This window comes from Chaetomium tenue, assembly GCF_020726465.1.
Source record: "Chaetomium tenue strain MPI-SDFR-AT-0079 chromosome Unknown F5144scaffold_4, whole genome shotgun sequence".
In the NCBI taxonomy this organism is placed as follows: Eukaryota; Fungi; Ascomycota; class Sordariomycetes; order Sordariales; family Chaetomiaceae; genus Chaetomium; species Chaetomium tenue.
In genome coordinates this window covers 3,590,581-3,615,586 of record NW_027117332.1, presented here as the reverse complement: position 1 = coordinate 3,615,586, position 25,006 = coordinate 3,590,581, and the positions used below count along the sequence as shown (strand labels likewise).

Genomic DNA, 25,006 nt, shown 5'->3' with positions numbered 1-25,006 from the left:
TAGGAGGGGCAATTCAGGGGTAACTAGTGGCTGGGCATTAGTATTTTCAGGATCAGGGCGAGGCCCGGGTCAGTGAAAAACAAGACAGAGACGGAGAGACAGACATCATCATCATCAATGGACTGGTTGCCCCTCTTTCGTCACCTTTTGGTACCCAATCACCTTGGTACAGTTAATTCGTAGCTGTTGGCTTTCCAACAGGACTCCGCGGTTTTTTGACCCACAACCAACAATCAGCCATGGAGTTCACCCCACGACTTCAGCGAGGCTCTCAGTCTTTTACTTTACCTCTCAATGAGCACAGGGTGCACATACGAGTTTGCGTCTCTGAATTTCATCTGAAGGGAAAGCCGTGCCTCAAAAGCCACATTCAATGCGTACCTTGCTGCAATGACGCGCCAAGTGCGGAAGAACTCAGCAAAATCATCGACGATCTGCATATCGAGGCGTTTGGAGTTGGAGGATGGATATACACCGGGTACGCGTTCCAGAATCTCACTTGAACCATTCGCTTCTAACAAAGCAGTTGCGATTATCTTCCTTCGTCGGAGGGAGGTGTCTCGTGCGAGGAGAAGTCCCAGAATGCTCTTTCCGTGCTGCCGACGTCAGGTGATGGTTTGGAAGCGCGGCTCAAGGAATGGAAACAGAAGTCCGAAGCGCTACTGAAGAGCATGGGGTCGATCCGCCAACTGAAAGAGGAGGAGGCGGCGCTCCAGAGAGACTTGGAACATGCGGCTGCACTCAACAAGCATCACCCTCCGAAAAGACGTCGCAAAGGCGGGAACGGGCCAGAAAAGATTGTCCCGCCATCCGGTGCGGAGAATCTCCTGAGAGACATGAATGACACGATGCTAGTTTACAATTTTATTACGCAGGTGAAAAAAGGCGTCATCGCGCTAAATCTTCCAAGCGGTCGCAACAGCACCGCGGAGGTCTGCTTCGATGAATTTGTAGCGTATCGACTCCGCCAACAGAGTCAAGCAGACGACAATGGCGAGGAATTCGAGCGCACGCTCAAAAAAGTAGCGAAGGCCGAAAACAGTCGCGCGAAGTGCAAAAGCACAACCGTGTTCGTCTGCCGCTTCCTCTCTCACCTCGTTCAACACCTCCACCGGCAACGAGACCCAAAATATTCAGAGACCGGCAATCTGGACAGCGAAAAAAGGGTAAAAAAGACAGAGTCCGTGGCGGTGATGATTTGCAAGATTGTTAACGGCTTGCACGAGCACAAAGGAGTGGAAGCGTTAGTTGTGTTGAACGCACTTGTTGGTGAGTGAGTCGATACAACGTTGAGAACTTCACGTGCTAAGCATTATAGAGAGGAGATACAAGGCATCTCGCATACGTGACATAAGCCAAGAACGGCAGGATGCATTTGTGTCTTCCGTCATCGATCTGCTGGTATCGGTCGATCTAAGCGTTCCAAGTCATACGCGGCTCTTTCATCCGGCTGCGTTTGTTTACTGGGCTCTGTCAGCTATGAAACTTAAGTAAGTGTCGACTTTAAAATACGACGTGTTCATTTCTGACGCAAGTGCCAGGTTTGCTACCGTCTGCGGCCTTCTTGAACTCAAGGCGCTTTCGGCATACGACCCGTCGCTGAAACTCGATGCCCTTGCAGAGGGGTGGTTAAACTCCAACATACCATTCGCCATGACGATACCTCTTTCGGAATGCCAAAACATCAAGGTCGAGAACAAGCCGCGGAGAGCGAGTGATGACGAGAGGAGTTCCCCCAGAGTGGGCGCAGACCAATGTAGCTCTCCGGGGTCTCGCGCTCAATATGAGGCGGGTAGAGTTTGTGAAGGCAGCCCGGGCTGGGTTTCAGCCGCTGCAGAGGCGCCGCCTCCTTACCTGCTTGCTGATGTGGCCAGACGGGATCCGACCCCCGGGGCTCACGGCACACAATCACCGGGAGTCGATCGTGCGGGCGACGCCCCGGGGACAATCGCGCCCGCACCGCACAACAGCCCCGCCGGGCGCAGCCAGGCGGATCCTCTCTTTCACGGGCAAGGCGCAGCCGCAGCTGCAACGCGCACGAGTTGGGATACACTCGACTTCGTCGTACAGGAACCTTCTCCCTACGAGGCGACCATTGGCGGCCCACAAGATTGCAATGCGAGAGCACAAACCCAGGAAGTTCCGAGCAAGTTCAAGCTGCTTCTCGCTGCAGCCGGATTGCGCGATACAGCTATCGGAGAGGAGAGGGCGAGCGCAATTCCAGGGCAGGAAAGGGACCAGCGCACCGGGACTGCGCCTGCTGGCCTCCCGCCACGCGCCGCGGATTTATATTCAATTGGAGACAAAAGAAAACCACGCTGAACGTCCTTGAAATTCGGCCCCAAAAGCCCCAAAGCTTGCGTCGATCGAAAGCTCTCGCAAAGCCCTATCTAGCCACACCACGTGCACCGACGCGCAATCCGCAGCGCGGCCGCAGTAGGCGTGGAAAGAAGGGCGATCCGGGACACGCAGTGGCCCTGGAAATCTCTATCGCCCACGCACGGACCCACGAGCTACCCGACCCACCCACAGTTACCCAGACGACCACGCCCCCCTGAACCCCTGAGTGGAGGCGGGATGGCCGGCCCTACTGCCCCAGTCCAAAGGGGAAGAAGTGGGCTAGAGCAGTCCCGACACTTGCCCCCCACCCCGCCCCTCTCACCCCCACCCTCCGACATAGAGGTTATCAAGAAGATGGTTGACGAGCTGGTGGGACTAGCAGACCCCGAGAAGAAAGGGACAGCCAGAGGCATGGGACAGGACCTGCTAGCAGCCGTCCGGAAGGTGCACAACGCGTCTCAGTCACAGACTGGAAACATCTCGCTTGCCAACCTCCGCAAGGTGGTGGCCGAGGAAATGAAGGCAGCCGTCAACGGAACCGGAGCCCAGGACAGAGGATCCTGGGCCGCAGTGGCCGCTCATGGAGCTGCCCCCTCTCAGCCGCAGCCTAACACGCCGACAAAGATAGTGCCGACCCGCATAAACAAGGAGATTCTAGTCAGAGGCAGAGGAATGCCAGCCGATCTCGCCAAACGCACCCCGCAAGAAACCATCCAGGCCATCAACCGGGTGTCTATCAAGAAGGGAGCAGTTGCGGCCCGAAGGCTCCCCAGCGGCGATACAATCGTCACATTCCAGAACGCAGGCGCGAGAGATTGGCACTCGATGAACACCAACTGGATCAAGGAGGCTTTCGGAGAGCAGGCCGAGGAGAGCAAGAGAACCTTTGCAGTCCTGCTAAAGGGCGTGTGGAAGAAGGACCTGCAGGGGGTCACCGAGGAGGAATTCGGGAAACAAACAGGCCTCCACACAGTCGATAAAGTGAAGTTCAGAGTGCCGAGACACAGGGAGGCGACCCGGGCAACAGTGCTGGTTGCTTTAACCTCCCAGGAGGAAGCACGCAAGGCGTGCGACGAGGGAGTGATCTGGAAGGCTCAACTACTGGACTGCGAGCCTTACTGGGCTGCCCTCAGCCCAACACAGTGCTACAAGTGCTGGAAGTGGGGACACACACAACATCATTGCAAGGCTACCCCATTGTGCCCGCGCTGCGGGACGAAAGCCCATGGAGAGGGCGGCAGGGACGGCGAGAACCAGTGCCCTACTCACAAAAACGAAATCCCGCTCCGATGCCCGGCCTGCGGAGGAAGGCATCCGGCGTGGTCAGGAGAGTGCCCGGAGAAGTCGAGGACCCTCGCCAAGGCCAAGGAGGCCTACCAGTTCCGGCCACGGACTTATGAGACCGCAGCGGCGAACTCAGCCAGCACGGCCCCTACGAGCGCTCCCGCGTTTAACTTCGAGGGCGAGGAGAGGGACGACGACAGCTATCAGGTGGTAGGCAGGAAGAGGTTGAGAGGAAGACCGACGAATGCGGCTGCGGCCCAACGTCAGGCTCTCTTAGACCCCCAGCAGACCAGGATCAACTTCGAGGCTCCGAGGGTGCAGTTCGCAAACCCGGTAGTCAACGGTGTCTACACCGCCGCTCCGCCGCCCCGGGCGCCCGAACCGGCTACCGGACCAACGCCTGCCGTCGCCGCCAACCCTGCGGTCACTGCTACTCCGAACCAACGCGACCCCGAGGGGGACACTACGATGGACTCGATCACCGTCGCAGGCAATGAAAATTAAAATCCTACTCTGGAACACCGAAGGAAACAAGCAAACACTGGAAGTCTTGCTGGAGGAGGCCAAATACGACCTCTTGGCGGTGCAGGAACCGTGGATTAACAAGGAGACGAAGTCTACATACTGCCCCCGGAGCAGCAGATACCACCTGGTACACAAGCTCGAGGGGCGGGCAGCGATATACGTAAGCAAAAGATTTGAAATCAGGCAGTGGGACTCCGAAGCCACCGAGAACTGGTACCGTGTGTGGTTTTCAGAGGCAGACCTTGGAAGGGAGGGCCCCGGATTCGAGCTTTGGTCCATATACAACCCCCCCGGCGGCGAGAACGTACCAAGAGCCTTTCAGGGACGACCGAGGCCAAGCCACCCAGTAGTTCTGGCAGGTGACTTCAACTTGAAGCACCCACTGTGGGACGATTTCGGGCGCTACGACAGGGAGTCTGAAGACCTACTGCAGCTGGGTCTCCTGTGGGACCTCACCATCAGGACCCCAAGGGGAGCAACAACAAGAGCCCCTCAGGGGCGACAGCGGGGCCGTCCGTCAACTATAGACCACTTCTGGACCTCGGGAAACCTCCAGACAACATACTACGGGGAGGAGTGTCGCGGAAAGTCAGACCACTACCCACAGGTGCTCGAGATCGAGGGGAGGCTGGGGCCGAAGCCAACCCAGCCGGACGGCTGGGCCTGGAACAAGATGGACAGAGAGAGGGTGAAGGCTGAATCAGCGTTGCTATGCAAGGCCATGGGGCTCACGGACCCGGGACCGGACGGACTACCGGCCAGGACCCGGACAGTCGAGGGTCTTGACAAAGCTTTCGATAGCCTGGTTGAGTGGCTCACCTGGGTCGCGGGGGAAAGCACTCCACGGAAGAAGGCGAGCGGCGGCTACAGCTCTCCCTGGTGGACTGTGGAGGTGCAGCAGGCCGCCCGGGAGGCCAGGAGAGCCGAGACGTTGGCGAAGGAGACTAGGGCAGAGTACTGTTGGGAGGAGCTCAGCGAAAGGCTCAAGGACCTCGCCAGAACAACGCGCGAAGCACGGACGAGGGCTTGGAGAAACAGCCTACAGGAAGCAAGCGAGGCAAAGAAGCCCGATCAGATGTGGAGCTTGGAAAGATGGGCTAGGCTGCGGAGCTTTTTGCCGCCAGAACCACCGAGGCTGCCGGAATTTAAGGACTCTTCCGGACAGGTAACGGCCAAAACGCACGACCAAAAGGCCAGCGCGCTGGCCGAGAGGTTCTTCCCGGACCCACCGGCCAACCTGACGGACGTGGAAGACCAAGCCTTTTTGGGCAGCTGGAACCCGGGCTTCGACGTTGTACAAGCAGTGACGCCGACCGAGATCACGGAAGCGATAGGAAGAGCAAGACTTCGCGAACTGGTCTGCCTCGAATACCCGCGTTATCTCGTTCACAAACCAACGGCCTTCTGGAGTCGTGGCGGATATACCGATATCAAGGCGTACTCCAACTCGACGAGTCTCGAAGTGGTCCTGGGCATCTTCCCGGGCGATGTCATGAATGACCATAAGGGCGGCCAGGAAGGCTGCAGTCGGAGGCGCGGGACGCGCCGACAGCCAATCGCTTAAGGAACCAATCATGGCAGTATCACGATTATCACTGGCGAAGAAGGTGATAATCACCAAGGTCACTGGTGATCGGGGTGATAACCCGGACGTTATCACCAGTATCACCAGTGACAGGAGTGATAACAGCATGTATATAGCCACTCGTTCTGGAGAGCTCTGGGAGTTCTCCAGTTAGCAATCACAACTACAGTTCGCTACAAGCTCGCAAGCCTACTGTTGAGACAAGTCTATTGTTGTGCACCTTTTGGCTGCACCGAACCTAAGCATCCTAGAGAGATTACCTTCAACGAAGCTGAATCCTGTTAGCCATAAAGACCCGCTATTCTGTACGCAGGGCGCCCTCGCACAGCTCTTCTTTTGGCGGTGGCATATCGCCGGCGAAGATCCGCCGTCCTTTCGGCGCCGGCAGGACTGGTATAGGCTCAAGGTTCTCGTCGGGCGGGACCGCGAGCAGGAGCTCTCGTACCCGGTACAGCTCCAGGAGACCTGGCGCATCTTTGGGGCGGCTGGTATAACGGCCGCCAAGAAGACGCATCTCCCGCGCCGGACTGGCGCGCAAGACGCCGAGACGCACGGCTCCTCCCTCGCCCAGATTTCGCAGGCCGGCCGTTGGAGCCAGAGCGTCCTGGTAAACGCCTACCTCACCCATCTCCCCCGCGAGTTCATGCGAGTCGTTGCTGGCTTCTCGGTCAAGGCCGGCAACTACTTCATTGCCCGCGCGGCCCACGAGCCGCCGCCGGCCCTCCAGAAGCGGCTCTGGCCTTGGATCAAGGAGTGGGAGCCGCGCTTCGAGGCGCGGGCCTGCCGGAAGCGCTGGGCGCAAGGCGGTCTCGACGAAGACGACTCAGCCGCCGATGGCTTCCTCAAGCTGATGCGGTGGTTGCGAACCGTCTTGTTGCAGGATCTAGCCACCTTACAGCCCCGTTTTCCCTCACTCCCGCTCTTCGCCTACCCCCCTTTTTTCGGGCCCGACTGGGACGCGTTTGTCCGTACTGTACGATCCGATGTGGCTGCAAGCGAGCCGCCGAGCCCGCTTTTACAGCGGGCTTTGCCCGAGATCAGCGCCGCGTTCGAGAGTTCTCGCGACGCAGTCTTGCACAACAGCGATCGGCTGATCGGGAGCCTTGATCGACGGCTGAACACCCAGCTAAAAAGCCTAGATACCCGGCTCAACAGTGTCCAAGAAAACCTGTGTGCCTTGATCCAAGGCCGAGTGCCTATCCCTGTCATAGGATACCTAGGGGCCCCGGATGAGCGGGGTGCCACAGCGGGGCCCGGTGCCGCGGCTAAGCCGGTTGCCCTGTGTACTCGGGCTTCGGCTGTTCTGACCGTCCGCTCGAGACGTGCCCCGCTCCGGCTCCGCTCCGGCTCCGCCCCGGAGCTCCACCGGAACCCTACCGGATCCGCCGCACGCACTGACAGAGGCTGCACATAAAAGGAAGACTTCAGCTCGGTTGTGTAAATTACCTTTCTCTCTCCTTAAGGTTTAAGAATAAAACATTGTGCGCCTATCTGCAGTTGCCATAGGGCCAGCACCTTACAGTCTTCAACTTCGCTGCACTTCACGAAGACAGTCCCTCCACCTCTTCTCTCCTGTTTCTTTGTACCTATGGCATATACTGATAAGCTTCATGATTTTATCGACGACTGCAGTAGCTCGCTATGAGTTTTCGCGAGGAGGGTGAGAACAATGCAAATACGGTTCCCTCTCAACCCCGGCCCGCCCAACCCTGGCTGTCGTTGTCCGCCCTTTCGCTGCTTTTGAAGATGGCAGTTGAACAACGAGTCAGCCTTGTACGGCAGCACCGAGGCCGAAAGCCACAGCTTCGAAGACGTCGCTAATATACCTAACATGGTGGGTTCGCCGCCGCCGCCGGGGCATTTATCGGGCCTACGCCTAGGGGTTGCTCAGTCGTGCTACACCGTAGGTGACCAGTTTGGACCCTTATGAGCAGACACGGAACTAGATGTAAAATGGAAATGATGCAACTGTGATAGTATTGTTTGTAGATGAAAGTAGAAGCTGATGTGGCGGTTGGTGCTGAAGGACGAGATTCCGGGATAAGCCAACTCACCCGGCAGCCACACTGAACTCTCCGTGACCGAACTGCAGCGTTGAGCACCGCTCGGAAATCCTATGGCCTAGAAACCAGCATCGTGCCCCCCTCTCACCAGAATCATCCCGCGAGAACCCACAATCAACCTCGTCCATTCCCATCCCACTACCCACCAACATCGCCGAGTACTCCTTCTCCACCCAGGAAAAACCGCGTATCCAGGTATCCTCCGGCAGACTTCGATAGACCATCTTCCGCCCCATAAACCGAGTGTGCAAGTTCCTCCCAGACTGGACATTAACAGCGTTCAGCGTCGCAGCGATCTGCGCCCAAGGATGCCCCGAACCCAGAGAAGGTATACCGTCGTTCTCCGCAATGGCTAGGACAAAAGTGAGGTGTACATGCAGGTACACGAGCGCAGCCGCATCGCCCGGTCGCTCCAAAATAGCGGTTAGTGTTTCGTTGGCGAAGGAAAGAGACAGCTGGCGCTGAAACCCGCTCTCGAAGAATACATATTCGTTCAAGCCAATGTCGTTGAGGAGATCCCAGAAATAGAGAAGCGTCTCCAAGTCCAGAGTTGCCGCGAGGCTACTGGTAGCTTGATGGTCGAGACGCTCGAAGAATAGTAGGCTTTTGACTATCCGGTTCCCGCTGTCTCGCAAGGCAGTGTAAACCTTCTGAGGGACACCGGTTCGGACGGCATCCACCACCTGGTCGTTAAGCTCTGGCTCTACCAGTTCGTAGATCCACCCCCCCCTCGTGAATTTCGTCAGAATCGTTGAAAGGGCGCTTGCCAACGGGGAGCTCGACGGTAGACCAAGTGCAGCCCATGGGGCAGTCGTCGACAACACAGTTGTGGGCGGAGCACTTTGCGGCTGGGTCGTGGTATGAAAGCGCATGGCGGAAAAGAAAAACCTCGAAAGCCTTGTACTTGGAGGCAGTCCCGGGCTTCTGGAGATCTATATCCAGGGACTTGTCTGCCGCGCTCTTGAATTCCTTGGCTGCTTCCAACAGTTCCTGAACATGGAACGAGGATGCATGATGGTTGCTGGGGGGACAGATCGGGGTCGTATACTCGCCGTCGCCGAGTATAGCACAGCAGTTAATAGATGCAATAAAACAGCTGACATCTCCAGTTAGATCTCTGAAGAACAGTGAAGGCAAGGTAAACGGTACCTATCTTGGATCCAAGCAAGGCTCCGATGGCGGAGGGCTGTACGGAATGCTTCCCATGCCTTCTTCAACTCTTCTCCACTGATTTTAGTTTCCTCCTCAAGTTGAGCATGGAATCGAAGGAAGGAAGGTACAATAGCCTTCTCATCAAGACCAATTGTGAAATCGAGCTGATCCGGGTCGTCGATGCTCGAGTCGTCGATCCTCAAGTCGTCGATGCTGAGTTCTTTTCCATCGTGGCCACTGCCGCAGAGGGATTTAACGGCAGCGAACCTTTGCCTTAGCTGACACTGCATTTTGTCCATGATTCTAAGTTTTGTATTAGCGGTAAAGAGATGAAAAGGGTTGAAGGGAAAACAGACCGGACAAAACGCTTTCTGCGATATAGACGTTGACTGGGTAGGAGGAGGGGAGGTTAGGAACTTGGTCGGGTTTTACGGACAGCCGTCCAAGTTTATATAGGGCTCCAGGACACCCAATCCTGGTACTTAACTTGGTGTAAGGTACTTTTACCGCCGGATCCGCGTCTTCTCTTTTGGTGCCCAGTTGCCCAGGTGCCTAGGTGCCCACACCGCTCGACAAGGACTGCGTGATTCGCCAGGGCGGTCAGCGCTCGCACGCCACGTAGCCGCCGAAGACAGCCTCCTCGACGTCGTGTCCAGCCTGGACCTGTACTAAGTGCATGAACCACGCATACCCAGGGGCGAAAAGGGCACGGCTGCAGCGCAGCCCAGTAGAAAATACCTCTGCCTTCGTCGTGTGCCACCCACTATTCAAGCCTGGTTTAGAGCCCCACATACCAGGGATCTTCATGCCATTGATGTAGAGCCTTAGGAGAATGACAAGTGGAAAGCACAGGCATCCTCTGACTGCAGCAGGAGGCGCTGCGCCAAAAAGCACACAACAAATCGGGCGTTCGCCTGTCAACTTAGCGCAGCCTGACAAAAGATTGACTCTGCTGTGTTCCAACCGAGACTCTGAAAATTAGCAGGCCTCAGAGTGGCAAGAGACGAGCGTCTCCTCCTCTTAGGAACCCATTCTCTTTCTTCAGTTCCTCCACCTCCCATCGTTGTCTCACTCGATTACCCGAGCACGTCTGCCGTGGGAGCTCAGTTCCGAGCTGATTAGGCGACTGAAGAGTGTGAACTCTCCGTTTTCCTGTCCTCTCTTGCAAGGGCCGTTTCCCCTGTCCGGGACCAGCTGCAGGCATGCATTGCGGGCCGATGTTAGGTCGTAACTCAACTGGGGGTCTCATTGGATCATAGCAGGTGTGCAGAACGGACGTGTGGGAACAAGCTAGAACAACGACTCGTGTTCCTGCACACCTTTCCAATCGAGACATGCAGGAACGACTAAAACGAGCTATTGAAGAACATGCAGGAACAAACGGCAATGTTCCGACGCACATGACGACCGTCGTTTGATCCTGTTCACGGATGGGAACCATGCGTGGACCGCCCGCATTTAGATTAGACCAGGTTGGCCCTGGAGTGACACTTCAATCCGGCGGTGTTATTTGCGCTTACTTGGGGGTTTGACATCCGATGGATATGTCGAGCAAAAGAGAAGCAGACTGTCCGTTAGTAAGTTGGCCTTGCTTCTGGTCAATGTCGGCGCAAGATGCATGATGGGCGAGCCGGCCGCCTGGACGAGCACCTGAAGCGCTCATATTCTACTGGTCAATGGACAAATGTGCCAGCTTGGCTCGCATGCAGTTCCGGGGTTCATACGTTCATGGCGTTCAATACCCCTGACTTGACCAAGATAGATCCGTTGGCCTTCCTTGGGCTCCCGATTACTTGCTTGGGGCTTCTCAGTTAGCCCTGGTCGCTCATCGAGATCGGCCAACGCGGTCGGGTTGGGAGGTTGAATTATGCACATCGGTTCTTGATACCCCTGGCTGCTCATGCCGAGGGTGCTGCCCATCGGTCAGGGCGATCCAGTCAACTTGTTAATCATGCACGTTGGTTCGCCGAGATTGCTCCACGATAGAGACACAACAATCCGCGTCGGCTCGGGATCCATGTCAGTAATTGCGTCTAGCTTGTTTCGGTTGCCGGATGAGGGAGCTTTGTTGGCTCACTCTTAAAAGCATCCTAAGAATTACCTGGGGGGGGAATACGTTAAATCAAAATGAGCGTCCTGTGATCCGCTGTCTTATACCCAATTCGCCGTGCCTACTCGTTCTTCCTGCATATGTACGCGCCGAGGTTTCCGGACGCCCGCTTGATCCATCCCATATCCCAATTCAAGAGAATCCTCTGCATCGCTGCCACCTTCTCTTGTTCTCATATCGCCAGTTAAACTCCTTAACTTCGGCCAGACCCTATCCCCAGCTCGTATACTTAGATACATCCAAACTTCCTGACCGTTCAGGGAAGTCCACCATTGCCGTCCGTCGTAAAGTAAAACAACAACGACGCGAGACAAACATTGAGACAGAAGCAGCCAATCACTACGGAGGGAGGCGCCAACCACCGCCAAGACAAATGCCACCAAGTTGGCAGCTAGAAGGGTAAAACCCCACCATCCCAGCGCTTTCCACTTGTCGTGGCGCCACCATAAAAACAATGAACCCAAAAAGAAGAAGAAGACGAGAGAAAGGACGCACGGAGCAGCCCAAATAACCTCATTCTTGCCGTATATTAGTATCCACAAACCCAGCCCAAGAGAAAGAGGGTAGGATACTGTCCCGACCGCGGCGGGAATGTGTAGCCACCAAGGTAGTATAACACGAAGACCTTGGTAAAGCCGAACAAATGGGCGACCGACTGCAATAATCTAAAATCAATTAGGAGTGTCCAAACGTTGAAAGAAGTCTAACGTACCAACAGAATCTCCGCAGACAGAAATGCATCGCCTTTCAAGCACAGGTGAAGGCGAACATCCCTCGTTCGTGCCGTGAGAACCGCAAGACAACTTCCAGCAATCCCAAACACAAGCCAGCTGATGGTCAGAATGTACCAATCAAGACGCAGACTGCTTTTGCGGGTGTAAATAATGTGAATAAGGCAGGACACCGAGGATACTGCAAAGGCTGCAATCGATTGGCGGAGCCCGTCCTCAGTGACATCGCCCTGCATCTTGACAAACGAGGCTCGGAGCGGTCAGAGTAAGGAGGCAAGACGGGCGAGGCAAACAAGGCAACCATTGTACCTAGCAGAAAGATGCAGTTTGTGTGCGCTGCATGCAGGGGCTGCCAGATATACATATACCCGACTGGGCCATGAACTGCTGGCCCTTGCATTACTCAGGAGTCATGGCTCTGCCCCGAGGAGTGCGGGATGATTCAATGGGTCAGCCTTCCAAATACGCAAAGTTCCAACAGCAGATGGAGTTCAGGGGTATACGTCGGCATGAAGAATGGTGGGTACCATGGGGAGAGAGAAGACGGGCATGTCAACGTGGGGGAAAGGGTTGGTGGGAACGGCAGATCATGGGATACTGTCACAGAATGACCCAAGAAGCGGCCCGGGGCGGTCGCAGCCGAAGGCGCAGGACGCCGGCAGCCAATCGCTTAAGAACCAATGGGAACAGTTATCACCGGGTTTCAGTGATAATGGACGATTATCACCAGTTGTCAGTGACAACTGAAGATTGTCACCGGGAGGGCGGTGATAGTAGATAGTATATAGTCACTCATTCTGGAGGGCTCTGGGAGTTCTCCAGTTAGCAATCACAACTACAGTTCGCTACAAGCTCGCAAGCCTACTGTTGAGACAAATCTATTGTTGTGCACCCTTTGGCTGCACCGAACCTAAGCATCCTCAAGAGATTACCTTCACCGAAGCTGAACCCTAACAGGATAGGATCCTGGAGTAGGTTCGTCACAGATACTCCAATAGGGGAGGTGGGATGGAATCCCTGTACCCGTTTGGCCCAGTCCTTGGATCAGAACAGCTGAATGCAGAGCGCAGCCGAATGGCAAAGAGGACGATCGATTCGGTAATGCCAGCTGGGACACACCCTCGGCATCAAAGCGAAAAGCACTATTCTACATTGGGATCACGTATTACGTGATCCCAATGTAGGATAGTGCCATCTGCTCCGAATCAAGCGAAAAGCACTATTCTACATTGGGATCACATATGTGATCCCAATTCGGTCGTTGCCATCTCCAAATCTTTTGCCCAAAAAAAATTGTCTCCTCCACTCCCTCACCATGTTCGCGGCGCGAATCGACAGCTTTGCAGGCGATAACCATGCCTACGCTGGATATCTCTTGGAAATTCTCACTCGGGCCCTTCCCGGGTGTATTGCCCAACTCGAAAAGCAGGTAACGGAGACACGCTGTGATTCCCGCCCTCCTTGCACCCGGGTTGTCCTGGAGTTCACGAATTCGACAACGCCTACAGTGCTCCAGACCAAGCAACCATCATGGCCGCAACGAGTGACGAAATTCTTTGCCAACTTACCGGATACAACGGACCGGTGGCGCGAAGATAGGGAAAGCGCCAAACTGTCTAGTGAAGAGGACATTCTCTTCACAGCTCACTGCTTAGCTACGGCTAGACTGAGGCACATCCCATTCACAGACCACATCCAGAGACCCGATTTGCAAGAGACCTTACTATCGTTTGCGCAGAATGTTGGCGAAGCATTGGCAGGGACGAAAAGTAACTCTAAAATCTCACAGTTTCTTTCCCTCATATTCGTCGCTACGTGCTGTGTGGCGAGCAAGGAAGGTCATCCATTATCTTTAGTCAACAATGCCCAACGGAAGCTCCTAGAAGCGAGCCGTGGCGAGTGCCGTAGATCAGATCGGTCACTCATGAACGATCGGGCGTCGTTGATATGGCTGCTTCAAGAAATGCAGCGTCAATTCCGACGTGGCCTCTGGCAACGTGCTTTTGAACTTTTTTTTTCGGTATGTCGGGCTCCATCTCACTTGGGGCACCTAATCTCGAAACTTACTTTATCACAGCTGGCCGAGAGTTGTCCTTTTATGGTCAGTGTCCAAAGGAACCCGATGAAAACGCCATTTTCACGGGTAAATTCCCTCGCTGCGAAGTTCCAGACGAGATCCAAGCCTCATTACCCTTATGGATCCCGTTCTTTGTCAAGGTCCACATTGGTGACCGATGGAGGTGAGACTGACCAAATGCCACCCCGCTCTCAGCTAACCAAATTAGTTACTCGACAATTTGCAGAACGCTTGGGGTAGATCTTCTCAACCGGGAGGAAGATTTCCACCGTTTCGCGGAAACATTGAAATCGAAGAAGCTCATCGCCTGTCAGCTCGAAGACTTCTTCGCGACACCGAACGCGCAAGCCGTCGGATGTGCCTTGAGGACACCACCCCGCGCCGCCAACGCCGGCCCGCAAGGCCGCAACACATCAAATTGTCCAACTAAGCGACGAAGGGGGGGTGAAGGGGTGGATGAACTTTGTCGCGGCAATGCAGACGGGGTTACGGCAACCCAAGAGTGGTCGCCCCTCGACGTGCTTGCCGGTGTGGCCGAACGAGAGGGTGCAGAGCGGCGTGCTGCGGGGCCTGTTTCGGCCCTTGGACCTACGGAACCGATCTCAGGCAGCCCAGGCAACCCCCATGGGTTTTTGCCATCACCGTCTCAGAGCGATCTGTTACTCGGCGGGGGGGTTGGATCCATGGAGCAGCCCTCGGCAAGCGGCTCGTCCAATGCCCCCGGTCTTGTCACTCTCTCGGATGGATCGTGTCTTCCGATAGTGTATCTCGAGGGGCAAGCACCGATAAACAACCCAGGGCACGCCTCCGGAACAGAGGGAAACGGGATCGACACGGACGGCCTGGGGGGAACCAACGGTGGTCTCGGAACCCCGCGATGCTACGACGGACCGACAACAACGGACCGTCCGGCTAAGCGACAAAGGGTGGATCCAAAGGCGGGTGAACTTTGTCACGGCAACCCGGCCAGGATTTCGGCAGTTGAGCACGCCGCGGGACAGGATGAAGGACATGATGAAGGACAGGATAAATCAGCATTGGATCTCTTCTTCGAGCAGATGGTGGAATTTCCGGCAGAATAGCACAAACAGCCTTCTTGTAACTTATTGCACTTCGTTCGCACGCGAAGCTCCGGCATCACTATCAAACTCCTTCTCTGCCGTTGCCTCCTGCCTTACTGCGAGCCGAAAGAGGTTGCAGAGGAAAACAATGTCCCCTGTCAATGGCCGAATGCCTGTTCCCTCGCCAATATGAAGAATGGACCCGCATTCCCAATTAATCCGCGCCTCCCCGTCGCCGCCCAAAACACGAACCAAAATCTGTATTGTGCCGTAAAAAAACGGTACCAGAAGACCAGTGTAACCGTTGCTCGCCCACACGTTGTTTGCGTTCGCCTTCAGCTGAAAGAATACGGGAGTTGCAACAGTCCTAATAACCTTGCCTTCCGCCTCCACGTATTCTTTGATATTGCCGGCCTCAGGTTTTCGTCAGCGACGTTCGTAAGTGAGTTGGTAGTGTTACTTGCCACTTCCTCCAAGACGATTTGGTGGACCTCCTTGGCCAGTTCGGGCAGATCGTAGACATACATACAGCCCATCGTTTGCGTTGGTGTTTTGCTTGCTAGCTGTGCTGCCACATCCTGCATATAAGGATAAGAAATGAACCTGTATTTTGGCGTCGCCATCTTGCTCGTGCCTGAAGCTTTAAGAGGGGAAGTGACGGATGATGTTGGAGTTTCAGCAACTGTCAAATTTAGCTCAAACGCGACCCACAGGCTTAGCCGGCGTTCAACTGGCTCGAACTGCGGTCCCCACTGGCCATTACCTAACTCGGTTGACTTGCCATCGCGCCATCTGTTGGAACTGATGAGTAATCACACTGCCTCAAGCGCTTTTCGGAAGCTTCAGGCGCTAACTACCTAGATCCGACAACCCGAAATCGGGCGCAAAGGAGCAGCGCTCCCGTCCCCCGGACCTGCACAACAAAAAATCAATGACGAGTTGACCCATCTGATTGAGCCCAGGCCATTTGTGCACCGTGCGCTGCGTCGAGCCAATATTCGTTAAAGCCACACCACATCCAACACCATTTTGGACTTCAAGCTGGCTGAGCCTGCTAGCTGACATGGCTTCCATTCTCCAGACATTTCACCTCCCTGGGTTTTCCACGCTCCCAGAAAGACTAACACTGTTCCGACCTTGGGAAGCACCCGCAATCAGGCTTCCTTCCCCGTCTCACCGCAACGCTTCTCCTTGCAGCCACGACACACGTGAGCCTGGCAGTACTGACATGTCCAAATGACCCAGGATGGGCCCAACTGGCAATCGCGACACGTCCACTGCATCAGAGTATTTTCTGACTTGACCATCCGAAATAAGTGTACGCAGGAGTCGACGAGGTCCTTTTTTGGTTCCTTAGTCAAACCAGCCGGAAGGCCAGCCTGCTCAGTCCTCTTGTTAGCCCGGTTTCGGTCAGGCTCGCTTGGAGGGAACTTACCGAGGAGGGTTGAAATTGCACGAGTTTTTCAAGATATATATCACACGGATTGCTATCTCCGTCCAGGTCCGAAGCCGGATTGGCCGCCTCCGCGGGAACCTTGCCCGAGCCCTCGTCCGGGTCGGGCTGTTCGGCTCGCTTATCAGTCCAGTCTCGGTCAGCTTCAGCTGGTACAATGGACTCACCGGGGAGTTTGGAGGAGCTCGGTGATCTGACACCTTGTCTCCGTTTGTAACAGACATGGTGAAAGGTGAGAAGAATGGGTTTTAGAGACAGGCAAATACAGGTGAACGATAGATTAGGGATGCCTAGTGCGATGACAGTGAAGGAGGAGTTCTTGACAGGAAAGGGGGTTTTCTTATAGCTGGATGAAGTGATTGACCACTAAAACATCGCGACAACTTCAGCGAGCCATATCGGGCAACCGGAACTGGCCAGGCACATATGCGGCCGTGGATCGCGAGCCAATACAGATCGTTGTCTCTCCTCAGACTCTTCAACAACCCCTTGCTGACCTCTCCGTGCCGTAGATGGTCTGTCCTTCAGGTTCATGTATTGTGAGCTGTAGTTCCCTCCCTTATGCGGGGAAGTAGTGCGTATGCATTCCGAATGGTGCATTTGCACGGTGCGTTTGTGATTATTACCCTTGGTGCAAATGCACCCTAAATGGTGCGTTTGCACTTATTACCCTTGGTGCAAATGCACCCTAAATGGTGCGTTTGCACTTATTACCCTTGGTGCAAATGCACTCTGCATGGTGCGTTTGCGCTTATTACACTTGGTGCATTTGCACCCTAAATGGTGTATGTAGTCCAACGCTGGATATTTGTTTGCAAGGGACGCTAATTTGGGCTCCATCGCGCAGGATTGCTCCAGCGGCTCGCAACTTTGTAAGGCCCCGTAGGCGTTAAGTTTCTTGAGGATCAGTCTATGACGTGGACATCTTTCACATATTCCATCTCCTACGAACCGCATCCTACCACCCCACCGCAAAGTTGCAAAGTTGCTCCTTGGCTACATGAGACAGCGCCTCGAGAATGAACTCAAAGTGGACAATCCTAACCCTAGCTCCCCTTCTTGCAGCACCTATCGCAGATCGTGCCCGCACTGGTAATGCCATCCTTGCAGTAAGGGCAGTCGGATTCAGACATTGTGATTCTTCTCTTAGAAATGTCTCTGACACTCTGGGATTAAGTTAGTCATTTAGTTTTGGAGCGACAAACACGGGTCCCTACTGAGATAGTTGGATCGTCCGCCGGTTTCTATGAGAGTGTTGTGTTGGGCACAGATTGGGCGGCTGGGAAGGTCGCATGATGGATGGAACCTTTTAAGATTACGGAAAAGTCGCCTCTGCTGAAGGCTCTGATATTAAGATTTAAATGCTTGTTATGACATTTACCTGTCTAATTGCATTCCCAATATCGGAGACACTGAGAGACCAATCGGCTGGCATACTTACGCTGCTGCGCCACAGCCACGCGGGGCAGGCTCTGAAAATTACGCTGCTGCGCCACAGTCGCGCGGGGGAGGTTCTGAAAATCACTTTCTCGGGCCATCGAATCTGCCCTCGCAATCGTCATCGCACCAGCTTACCGGGCATCAGACACGAAAGCTATGGCTTCGTCCACGCCTATAGTAGATCCTCTCTTTGAAGACAATCAGGTTTCTTCATCGGTGTCTGCAGACAATGCTGCAACGTTTTTCCAAGAGCACGGATTCTTCTACCAGGCGGATACGGAAAGGTAGTCGCGGAGTTGGATAGCCAGGGCCTTGCTTGGGACCCGAAAGGTCTGGAATCTTTCATGCCGATTCTCCTGAGGGACTCAGTAAGTACGACGTCCCGTGCTTTGTGTGTATTGTTATTTACACTACCCAGCGCTTGCGACAAATCCTCGAGCCCTTCGACCGGTACCCATCCGTCTGTTATTTCTTTGGCAGCAACTACCCAATTATATCGCCGGGAATGAAGGTAAGTGGCTCCGCTTCGACTCGAACAGATGGCGGTTTGAAGTTAGCCCGGAGTATGAGGTGGATCTGGACTGGTGATCCCGATGTCGGCAATGCTCGATGCGAGCGTCCGTCAGATCTCAGGGGTAGTAAACAATGCGGCTGGGCAATCGTGTGAGCGGTGTACGTGCTTCCGGATAAATTGATCCTTACTATTTCTAATTCCTCCGTTCGGACCTATAAGGACTACCATGGTATCTATTCGGGTCTCAATGTGCGACTACATCACCTGTATGCCAGACGGGTTGTACATGTCCCGGTGTCCGCTGCCACTCGTCTCGCAACAATATATACGATTTCCTTTCCACCCCTTCTCTTCTCCCTCTTTCCGTTTTCTCGAACCGTATACGCTCTCGCCCGGCGACTTGACCACCAAGCCCTGCGTCCTTGTGGCGTAGCCACCTTGAGACCTTCCAGATTCGCCTTCTTGGTGTCTGCATTAGATCGGATCATACGCCGCGAGTCCGGCAGCCGCATACTCAACTACGGAGGGAACGAGGCGGACTCGACATAACGTAACCTCTCCGGCTCTGCGGGCGACTCGCGGGGCGATCCAAATAGGAGAGCGCTCGAGGGAAGGTCTCCGTGCGGGCCCAACTGCGGAGGGGACGGGGGGGCTCGATATGCCGTGGCCTCTGAGGTTCTGTGGGCAGCTCACGAGGCTGAGTCAACGACGGTAGCTCGATATGACGTGGCCTCTGCGGACGGTTCCCTGTAGTTAGTCGATACTACGAGGTCTCGGCTAGATGCGGGCCCAAATGCGGAGGGGACGGGGGCCTCGACGTGATGTATCCCCTGAGGACCTGCGGGCGCTTCGCGAGGGCTGAGCGACGGAGGCCTCGGTTAGGGGCGATCCAACCGGAAAAGCTCTTACAGGAAGGTTGGATCCCGGACCTAACGGCTGGGGGCGGTAAAATTGGAAGGACCGCCCAGGAGGAGCGCGCGTATCGCCAGGTGAGCGATGAGGCAGACGCGCCGCCTCGGGAACGGTGTCTTGATAATCTATATACACAACGAACATCCGCCTGAACCCTCCATCCTGATACCAGGGACGCATTGATCCCCCGTTCCACGGTAGCCTGCTCCGGGTTCTGCATATGAATCCTAGGTGGACTCTCTCGTGGCAGCGGGTGGGCAGTACCGCGGTCACTATGGCGCTTCGGGCGCTGGGACGATCTTCGAGCCTCTCTCGATGAAGAGCCGCCGCATTACAGACGGGTTATTGGGAGCCGTCGTTTCGCGAGGTATGACGTAATCGACCTGATCTGCATCCGAAAATGGTCACAAAAAACATCCAGCCACGTGGAAATGCAGAGCCTCAACGTCTTCGTCTCGTCTTCGTCGGTTAGGTACCGGAAGATCATCCTGGCCACCAGCAACAAGGCAGCCGTGATGGCCTTGGAGCGACCACACCGGCAATCAGGGCAACAATATCTCCGTCAGGCGTACGATGCGATAAGTGCCTTACGCAACGCGGGAAACACGATCTCGGTCGTCTGGATCCAAGCGGGTACAAAAAACGAGCTCCTAAACACAGCCAAAGCGAAAGCAAAGGAAGCCACGCGGCGAGACGCTACGCCGCAAACCCAGGATCCGGCCATGCGGCCAACAGCCCTCCGTATCGCATGGGCAAAGCGGGCAGCGCCCACGTCCTTACCTGACAAAGTGGGCGGACATTCCAAGAGAGTCGATATAGCGTTACCAGGGAAGCATACGCGACTATTATACGACGACCTGTCTCGAAGCGAGGCTGGCGTGCTGGCTCAGCTTAGAACAGGCATGGCCAAGCTCAACACATACCTGCATCGCATCAAAGCAGCACCGTCAGATCAGTGCGCATGTGGACAAGCAGCAGAGACAGTAGAACACTTTCTCTTCCGATGCAGAACATGGACCACGCTCAGAACAGAGATGCTCCGATGCACAGATACGCACAGAGGCAACATTTCCTTTTATCTAGGAGGCAAATCACCCTCGGATGGCAAAGACTGGACTCCGAACCTAGAGGCCGTTCGGACGACGATACGGTTCGCAATGGCCACGGGTCGACTTGACGCAAACTCGCCGCAGACCGACTAAAACACCTAAGTGACCACCCACTACTCTCCATGACCGAATCCCCCCCCCCCCCCCCCCCCCCATCACCTCGTACCCCGGACAGCAGGCACCGCTTCAGCCGCCGAAGATAGGACGTTGAACACTTGGAGAATCGCCTTCAAGCCAGCCCACTACTAATCCTACCAACCCACGAGAATCCGAAGAAGAATGGTAGAACGGAGCGAACACGCTAGAACGGACTTGCATGGGCTTTAAGGAGATCAAGGCATATCTTTGGAAATGTATGGTTGAGTTAGTATTAGTTGCCCTTTCGGGTTATACCCGCCGGGCGGAATAAATTGTTTGTTTGTTTGTTTGTTTGTTTGTATTGTCAGACAAAATCAGAGAGCAAGCGAGCAGGAATCACAACCAGGCCGAGCAGGCCTACATACCGCCCACACTATAGCAACCCAGCCATGTTGGCCCGCTTCCAAGCATTCACCGCCCTCCAGCCCTACCCCATTAATCGTACTGCCTGGGTTAAATCATTGGCCTAATCCGGGTCTGCCTTGAGTAGTTCGCCAATACTCCGGAGGGTTGCATAATGCCCGGCATACAGACCGGGCGGCAAGTGGCTCTGCTAGACCCGACGTGGTTACTAACCTTACCCATTATTCCCTAGTCTAATGAAATGCAACTACGATACAGGAAGCCTCAAACTCAGGGCTTTTTGAGTCCCTATCTCCGCTGGAAGTACCCTGAGTCCGGTCATTGTTAGTCTCAGCTTCGGGAACCATAGCGCCCCTGAGGCCAATCTTCTTCATCCGTTTGAGTGGCCGAACATCCTCCAGGCCGCTCACTGCATTGGCCTTGCGTCTTTTGCGAGCTTGTCCAGTTGCAGGAGCGGAGGCGGCCGCCGCCGCCGATTCACTGGTTGGTGATACTAGAGAAACAAGCACGCTGCCGCTGCGGCGCAGGTGTGGCGTACCCCCGCCGTGCATCCGCCCTTTTGGGGAAGCGTCGACGCCGCGATCTTGGTCATCTTGGCAGCGTTCGTCTGCCCCCGAGAACCTGGTCGTTCCAGCCGGAACCGCAGAGGCATGAGGGTACACATCGTGCTGCGCAGACAGGCACTCAAAGAGACTGTCATTCTCCGAGAACAAGTCTAGACTGTCCTTGTCGGGAATCCGCTCCTCGGTGCTCCCGTTGTCAACACTCAAGGTTGATGATGTGGCGTCATCGGACGGCGAGGGAAAACAGAAAAAGTCCTCCATAAATGCGTCTGAGGTTAGTGAGGTCGCTGGGCTGTAGCTCCGCAAATCCGTTTCCGGCTTTGGACTTTCGTGTTTCTTGTAGCCACAAGTCTTCAACCACTCTGCCCATTCACCGACGATCCCGATGCGCGTAGGTCGCTTGTCCGAGACAAGCGTCCTGGTAATGTCCATAGTTCCGCCGAGATCCGCAGCCCGAAGAGATGCAGAATACGCCTGGTTGCCTTCAAGCGTGGCATGATCCGACCACAGCAGGTCATTCGGGGGCGGCGGCGGCGTCAAGGCTAAAGTGGACGGGGACAGGGGCGGATTCCCCAGTTTGTGCTCAGTCCTACCGCTGTCTGGAGACGACGGGAACGGCGTGCTTGTGGCGGCAGGGCCTTCGTCTCCCCGGACCGGCCACTGGAGGAGCTGGGGGTCTAAGTATGCCGGATCACTCAGGATGACGGCAGCGACACCGGAGTCATCAGATGGCGGCCAGGTAGAAGCCAATGACGGCAACTCAAGGTGTTCTGACCCGCGCACCGTCGGAACTTTGCTGCCGCCGCTTTCGCCGCCAGCCCATTGCTCGCTGGTGCACGTGTTCAGGGGTGCAATGCTCTCGGACAACTTGCCGGCCTGGGTGCGTGGGATAGAGTAGCCGTGGGCGTCGTGCAGGTGATCAAAAGAGACGCTCTGGACATTGCATTGGTGGCATTCCGCAGGCAGTCCGTGAGCTTCCAGCATGTGAAGGATGGCATCCGCGTCGCGTTCCCAGTACTGCATTCTCTGCGATGGAGTGAACTTCTCGGACTGTCGGCAGAAGAGACAAAACGTGGGTAGGATGATCGTGTGGCGGTATGTGACTACACCGTACTGTCTCAACGGCGGTCGCTGCAGTTCAACCCGGCAGTGTTCGTCCCACTCGCTGCCGTTTTGGAACCACTCCGAACAGAAGAAGCAGTATATGAGGTCGCGAGACCTAGCGGCACGGCTCTTCGCCTCAGCTCGTCTCTTGCAGTCGTGGATATGACGCCATCGCCGCTGTTCTTTGAGTCTGTTAATTGTCAGCATGTGCGTACCTCGGAAAACTGCGCTCCTCGCCTTACCTCTCTAAGCTCTTGTTGCACTCAGGGCAGCACCCGTCTCTTGGTATCTCGCCGGGCCGGTACAGGACCGTCCAGTCTTCCTTTAGAAGAAAGAGCACATCCTCCATGGCAGCCTGCAGGTCTGCAAACGCTATGGCCGAGTCGTCGGCCATCAGAATGGCGAGCCGGCCCTTTTGGGGTATCAACTCGTTCAAGGGGTGCGGGTCTCGCTCCGGGCATTGCGCAAGGCGGCCACGGCTAAGGACCTTCTCCTTCCTCCTCTGGACTAGCCAGTCCCATCGATAGGACTCGAGCTTCTCTCGGCGGAGTTTCTTGAGGAGATTCTTCTTTTCGGCGAGAATTGCCACACGCTCAACACCGGTAGCTACCGACATGGCCTGCTCGAGCGCGAGAACCTCGGGATTCCGTTTCAGAGCCGCATCCAATGCCGTAGGAAGCTCCGTGGGCACGCCCCGTTCACGGAATTGACCTATGCCTCGGAAAAATTCTGGGACGCTGTGGTCTGGGTCTTCGTCAAGGAAGGCGGCGCCCCCGTCGCAGGAAGAGATGTTCCCGGCGTAGAACTCGTCGAAAATCCCGGGATGGAAATGCAGGATGTGCTGCGATCTTTCAGCCGCTGTGTATCGCTCTGCCAACAAGTCAGCCTCCGTAAAACTCGACCTTCGGGACCAGGTGAATTACTATTGAGTTTTCCAGCGGTCTCGCGACGGATCTGATGAACACTCGGCGTGATACCAACATAGTCTGAGCCTCGGATGACTGCGTCAAAGATCGTTCTGAATCGTTTTTCCGTCATAGGCTCGCGAGAAACCTTGCCGTTCTCAATACGGCGCGCGATTGGTAGGGTTGATGCTGAGTCGTTCCACAACAAGTGCGTCTCATTATCCCCATCTGGGATCCGTTGCTGCCACAGGTCATCCGGAGAGGAGATCCCAAACAGCGCGCCGTCGGCGATCGCCATCATCACAAGGAGAAATCCGTCGTTGTAACGCAGCTTGTTACGCTGCCTTCCGGTCATACTATGACTGCAAGCGGTTCAGCGTGAGACCTAACCAGTAAACAAAGGAGAAAAAAACAAGGCGGGAAAGAGGGGCTAGAGCGGAGAGATAGACTGGACAAGTGACCAATTCTTACGCGATGTCATCTGGATGAAGCGCATTCTTGACATAACGTTGGTCAAGCTTCCACATCAAAGCCCACTCGCCTTCCTTATTCGTACGTCGGAGCACGAGGGTGATATCCTTAAGCGCTTCAGCAAACAGTCCCCACGGTCAGGGCTGCAACATACCACTTACCTTATACTTTAGGCCCCCACCCTCGAAGAAGGCGCCACTCCTGCCGCCGCTCCAGCAGAAGCATTCGAGGATGAAGTGGAACTGGGCGCGCTCCCTCTCGTGGATAAATATAAGATCCCGGCGGGTCCAGAGGGTAAGCAGCACTCTGTCCAGATCTGCTACCCCGAAATTGTACTTCGGCCGCTCCGCCGCCGAAACTGTCCCTTGAGGGTTACGTGTCCCCTGTGTGATGCGTTTGATGTGCTGAGATATGGTAAGTTACAACCTTAGTAGCCAAGGGAAAAGCACTTTACCTTGTTTACCAGCGATACCAACTCAGCCGGCATCTGTATCCCCGTCCTCCTGCTAAAACCCCCATTGAACCTCTTCGCACTCATCCGTAGCGACTTCATTGTCGCGTACGGGTTCTTGGAGCCTCTGATTCTACCTTTGGAGCGCTTGTGGTAGAAGTCCCAGAAGTCCCTGAGTTCCTCTATAGTCGGAATTTCGGCTCCAGGTCCGAGAATGGAGACTTCGAGGGACTCTATGTCGTCTGTGCAACCCCGTGCGGCCCATGACCAGCTGGTTGACGTCAGACCTCGCGAGGTTGAAACTATCACATGAAAACACTCACTCCACAAAGTTCTTGAGGACGCCGTCCTGCGCCTGTACAACTTGCGGGCTGTAGTCGTGATTAGCTCCCTCTTCGTGACACCTCTGGCTCGCTCCTCTTTCGTATCCATTTTTCTTCGCAGCGAGAATGTTCTTTCGGGCTTGTTCTTCTCTTGACCGAAGACCGCGCTCTGTGGCCACTGCAGGCGGCGGCGGAGGAGAGGGCGTTGTCGAATGCATCCTGGAGACGGAAGTTGGCAGGGCACAGCAAGGGCCCGGCGGTCGTGCCCGCCAGGCCGGACAGGACGCATTTTAATACAGCACGCTCAAGCGGTGCCATGCCTGCAGGGGTCT

At 55.4% G+C, this 25,006-nt stretch overlaps 7 protein-coding genes across 7 annotated transcripts; 2 read left to right on the top strand and 5 right to left on the bottom strand.

Moving 5' to 3' along the window:
• The first annotated feature begins 87 nt into the window (after positions 1 to 87).
• F5144DRAFT_574138 (uncharacterized protein) lies at positions 88 to 2,398 on the top strand. The gene is made up of 4 exons (XM_066788999.1): positions 88 to 478; positions 527 to 1,269; positions 1,319 to 1,490; positions 1,542 to 2,398. The coding sequence occupies exons 1-4, from the start codon at positions 240 to 242 to the stop codon at positions 2,320 to 2,322; spliced, it is 1,935 nt and encodes a 644-aa protein (XP_066643599.1). The 5' UTR covers positions 88 to 239; the 3' UTR covers positions 2,323 to 2,398.
• A 5,101-nt stretch (positions 2,399 to 7,499) lies between these two features.
• Positions 7,500 to 9,253, bottom strand: F5144DRAFT_650516 (uncharacterized protein; the record flags this gene model as incomplete). The annotated part of the gene is made up of 5 exons (XM_066793002.1): positions 9,078 to 9,253; positions 8,588 to 8,844; positions 7,910 to 8,526; positions 7,789 to 7,855; positions 7,500 to 7,560 (listed from the first exon to the last, which is right to left on the bottom strand). The coding sequence occupies exons 1-5, from the start codon at positions 9,246 to 9,248 to the stop codon at positions 7,500 to 7,502; spliced, it is 1,173 nt and encodes a 390-aa protein (XP_066643598.1). The 5' UTR covers positions 9,249 to 9,253.
• Positions 9,254 to 10,951: 1,698 nt separating this feature from the next.
• F5144DRAFT_574129 (uncharacterized protein) lies at positions 10,952 to 12,359 on the bottom strand. Its single transcript, XM_066788998.1, has 2 exons — positions 11,772 to 12,359; positions 10,952 to 11,724 (listed from the first exon to the last, which is right to left on the bottom strand). The coding sequence occupies exons 1-2, from the start codon at positions 12,024 to 12,026 to the stop codon at positions 11,101 to 11,103; spliced, it is 879 nt and encodes a 292-aa protein (XP_066643597.1). The 5' UTR covers positions 12,027 to 12,359; the 3' UTR covers positions 10,952 to 11,100.
• Positions 12,360 to 13,105: 746 nt separating this feature from the next.
• F5144DRAFT_490897 (uncharacterized protein) lies at positions 13,106 to 14,187 on the top strand (the record flags this gene model as incomplete). Its single annotated transcript, XM_066785826.1, has 3 exons — positions 13,106 to 13,814; positions 13,868 to 14,030; positions 14,076 to 14,187. Coding segments are annotated over 3 exons (984 nt in total), but the record flags the coding sequence as incomplete, so codon positions are not given.
• Positions 14,188 to 14,886: 699 nt separating this feature from the next.
• F5144DRAFT_574127 (uncharacterized protein) lies at positions 14,887 to 15,612 on the bottom strand. The gene is made up of 2 exons (XM_066788997.1): positions 15,393 to 15,612; positions 14,887 to 15,342 (listed from the first exon to the last, which is right to left on the bottom strand). Exons 1-2 carry the CDS (start codon positions 15,549 to 15,551, stop codon positions 14,971 to 14,973), a joined length of 531 nt encoding a protein of 176 aa, XP_066643595.1. The 5' UTR covers positions 15,552 to 15,612; the 3' UTR covers positions 14,887 to 14,970.
• A 10-nt stretch (positions 15,613 to 15,622) lies between these two features.
• Positions 15,623 to 16,939, bottom strand: F5144DRAFT_574124 (uncharacterized protein). The gene is made up of 3 exons (XM_066788996.1): positions 16,549 to 16,939; positions 16,364 to 16,489; positions 15,623 to 16,307 (listed from the first exon to the last, which is right to left on the bottom strand). Exons 1-3 carry the CDS (start codon positions 16,603 to 16,605, stop codon positions 16,083 to 16,085), a joined length of 408 nt encoding a protein of 135 aa, XP_066643594.1. The 5' UTR covers positions 16,606 to 16,939; the 3' UTR covers positions 15,623 to 16,082.
• Positions 16,940 to 20,792: 3,853 nt separating this feature from the next.
• Positions 20,793 to 24,986, bottom strand: F5144DRAFT_574115 (uncharacterized protein). The gene is made up of 7 exons (XM_066788995.1): positions 24,675 to 24,986; positions 24,355 to 24,622; positions 24,062 to 24,304; positions 23,901 to 24,007; positions 23,448 to 23,791; positions 22,767 to 23,394; positions 20,793 to 22,714 (listed from the first exon to the last, which is right to left on the bottom strand). The coding sequence occupies exons 1-7, from the start codon at positions 24,890 to 24,892 to the stop codon at positions 21,091 to 21,093; spliced, it is 3,432 nt and encodes a 1,143-aa protein (XP_066643593.1). The 5' UTR covers positions 24,893 to 24,986; the 3' UTR covers positions 20,793 to 21,090.
• Positions 24,987 to 25,006: the final 20 nt, after the last annotated feature.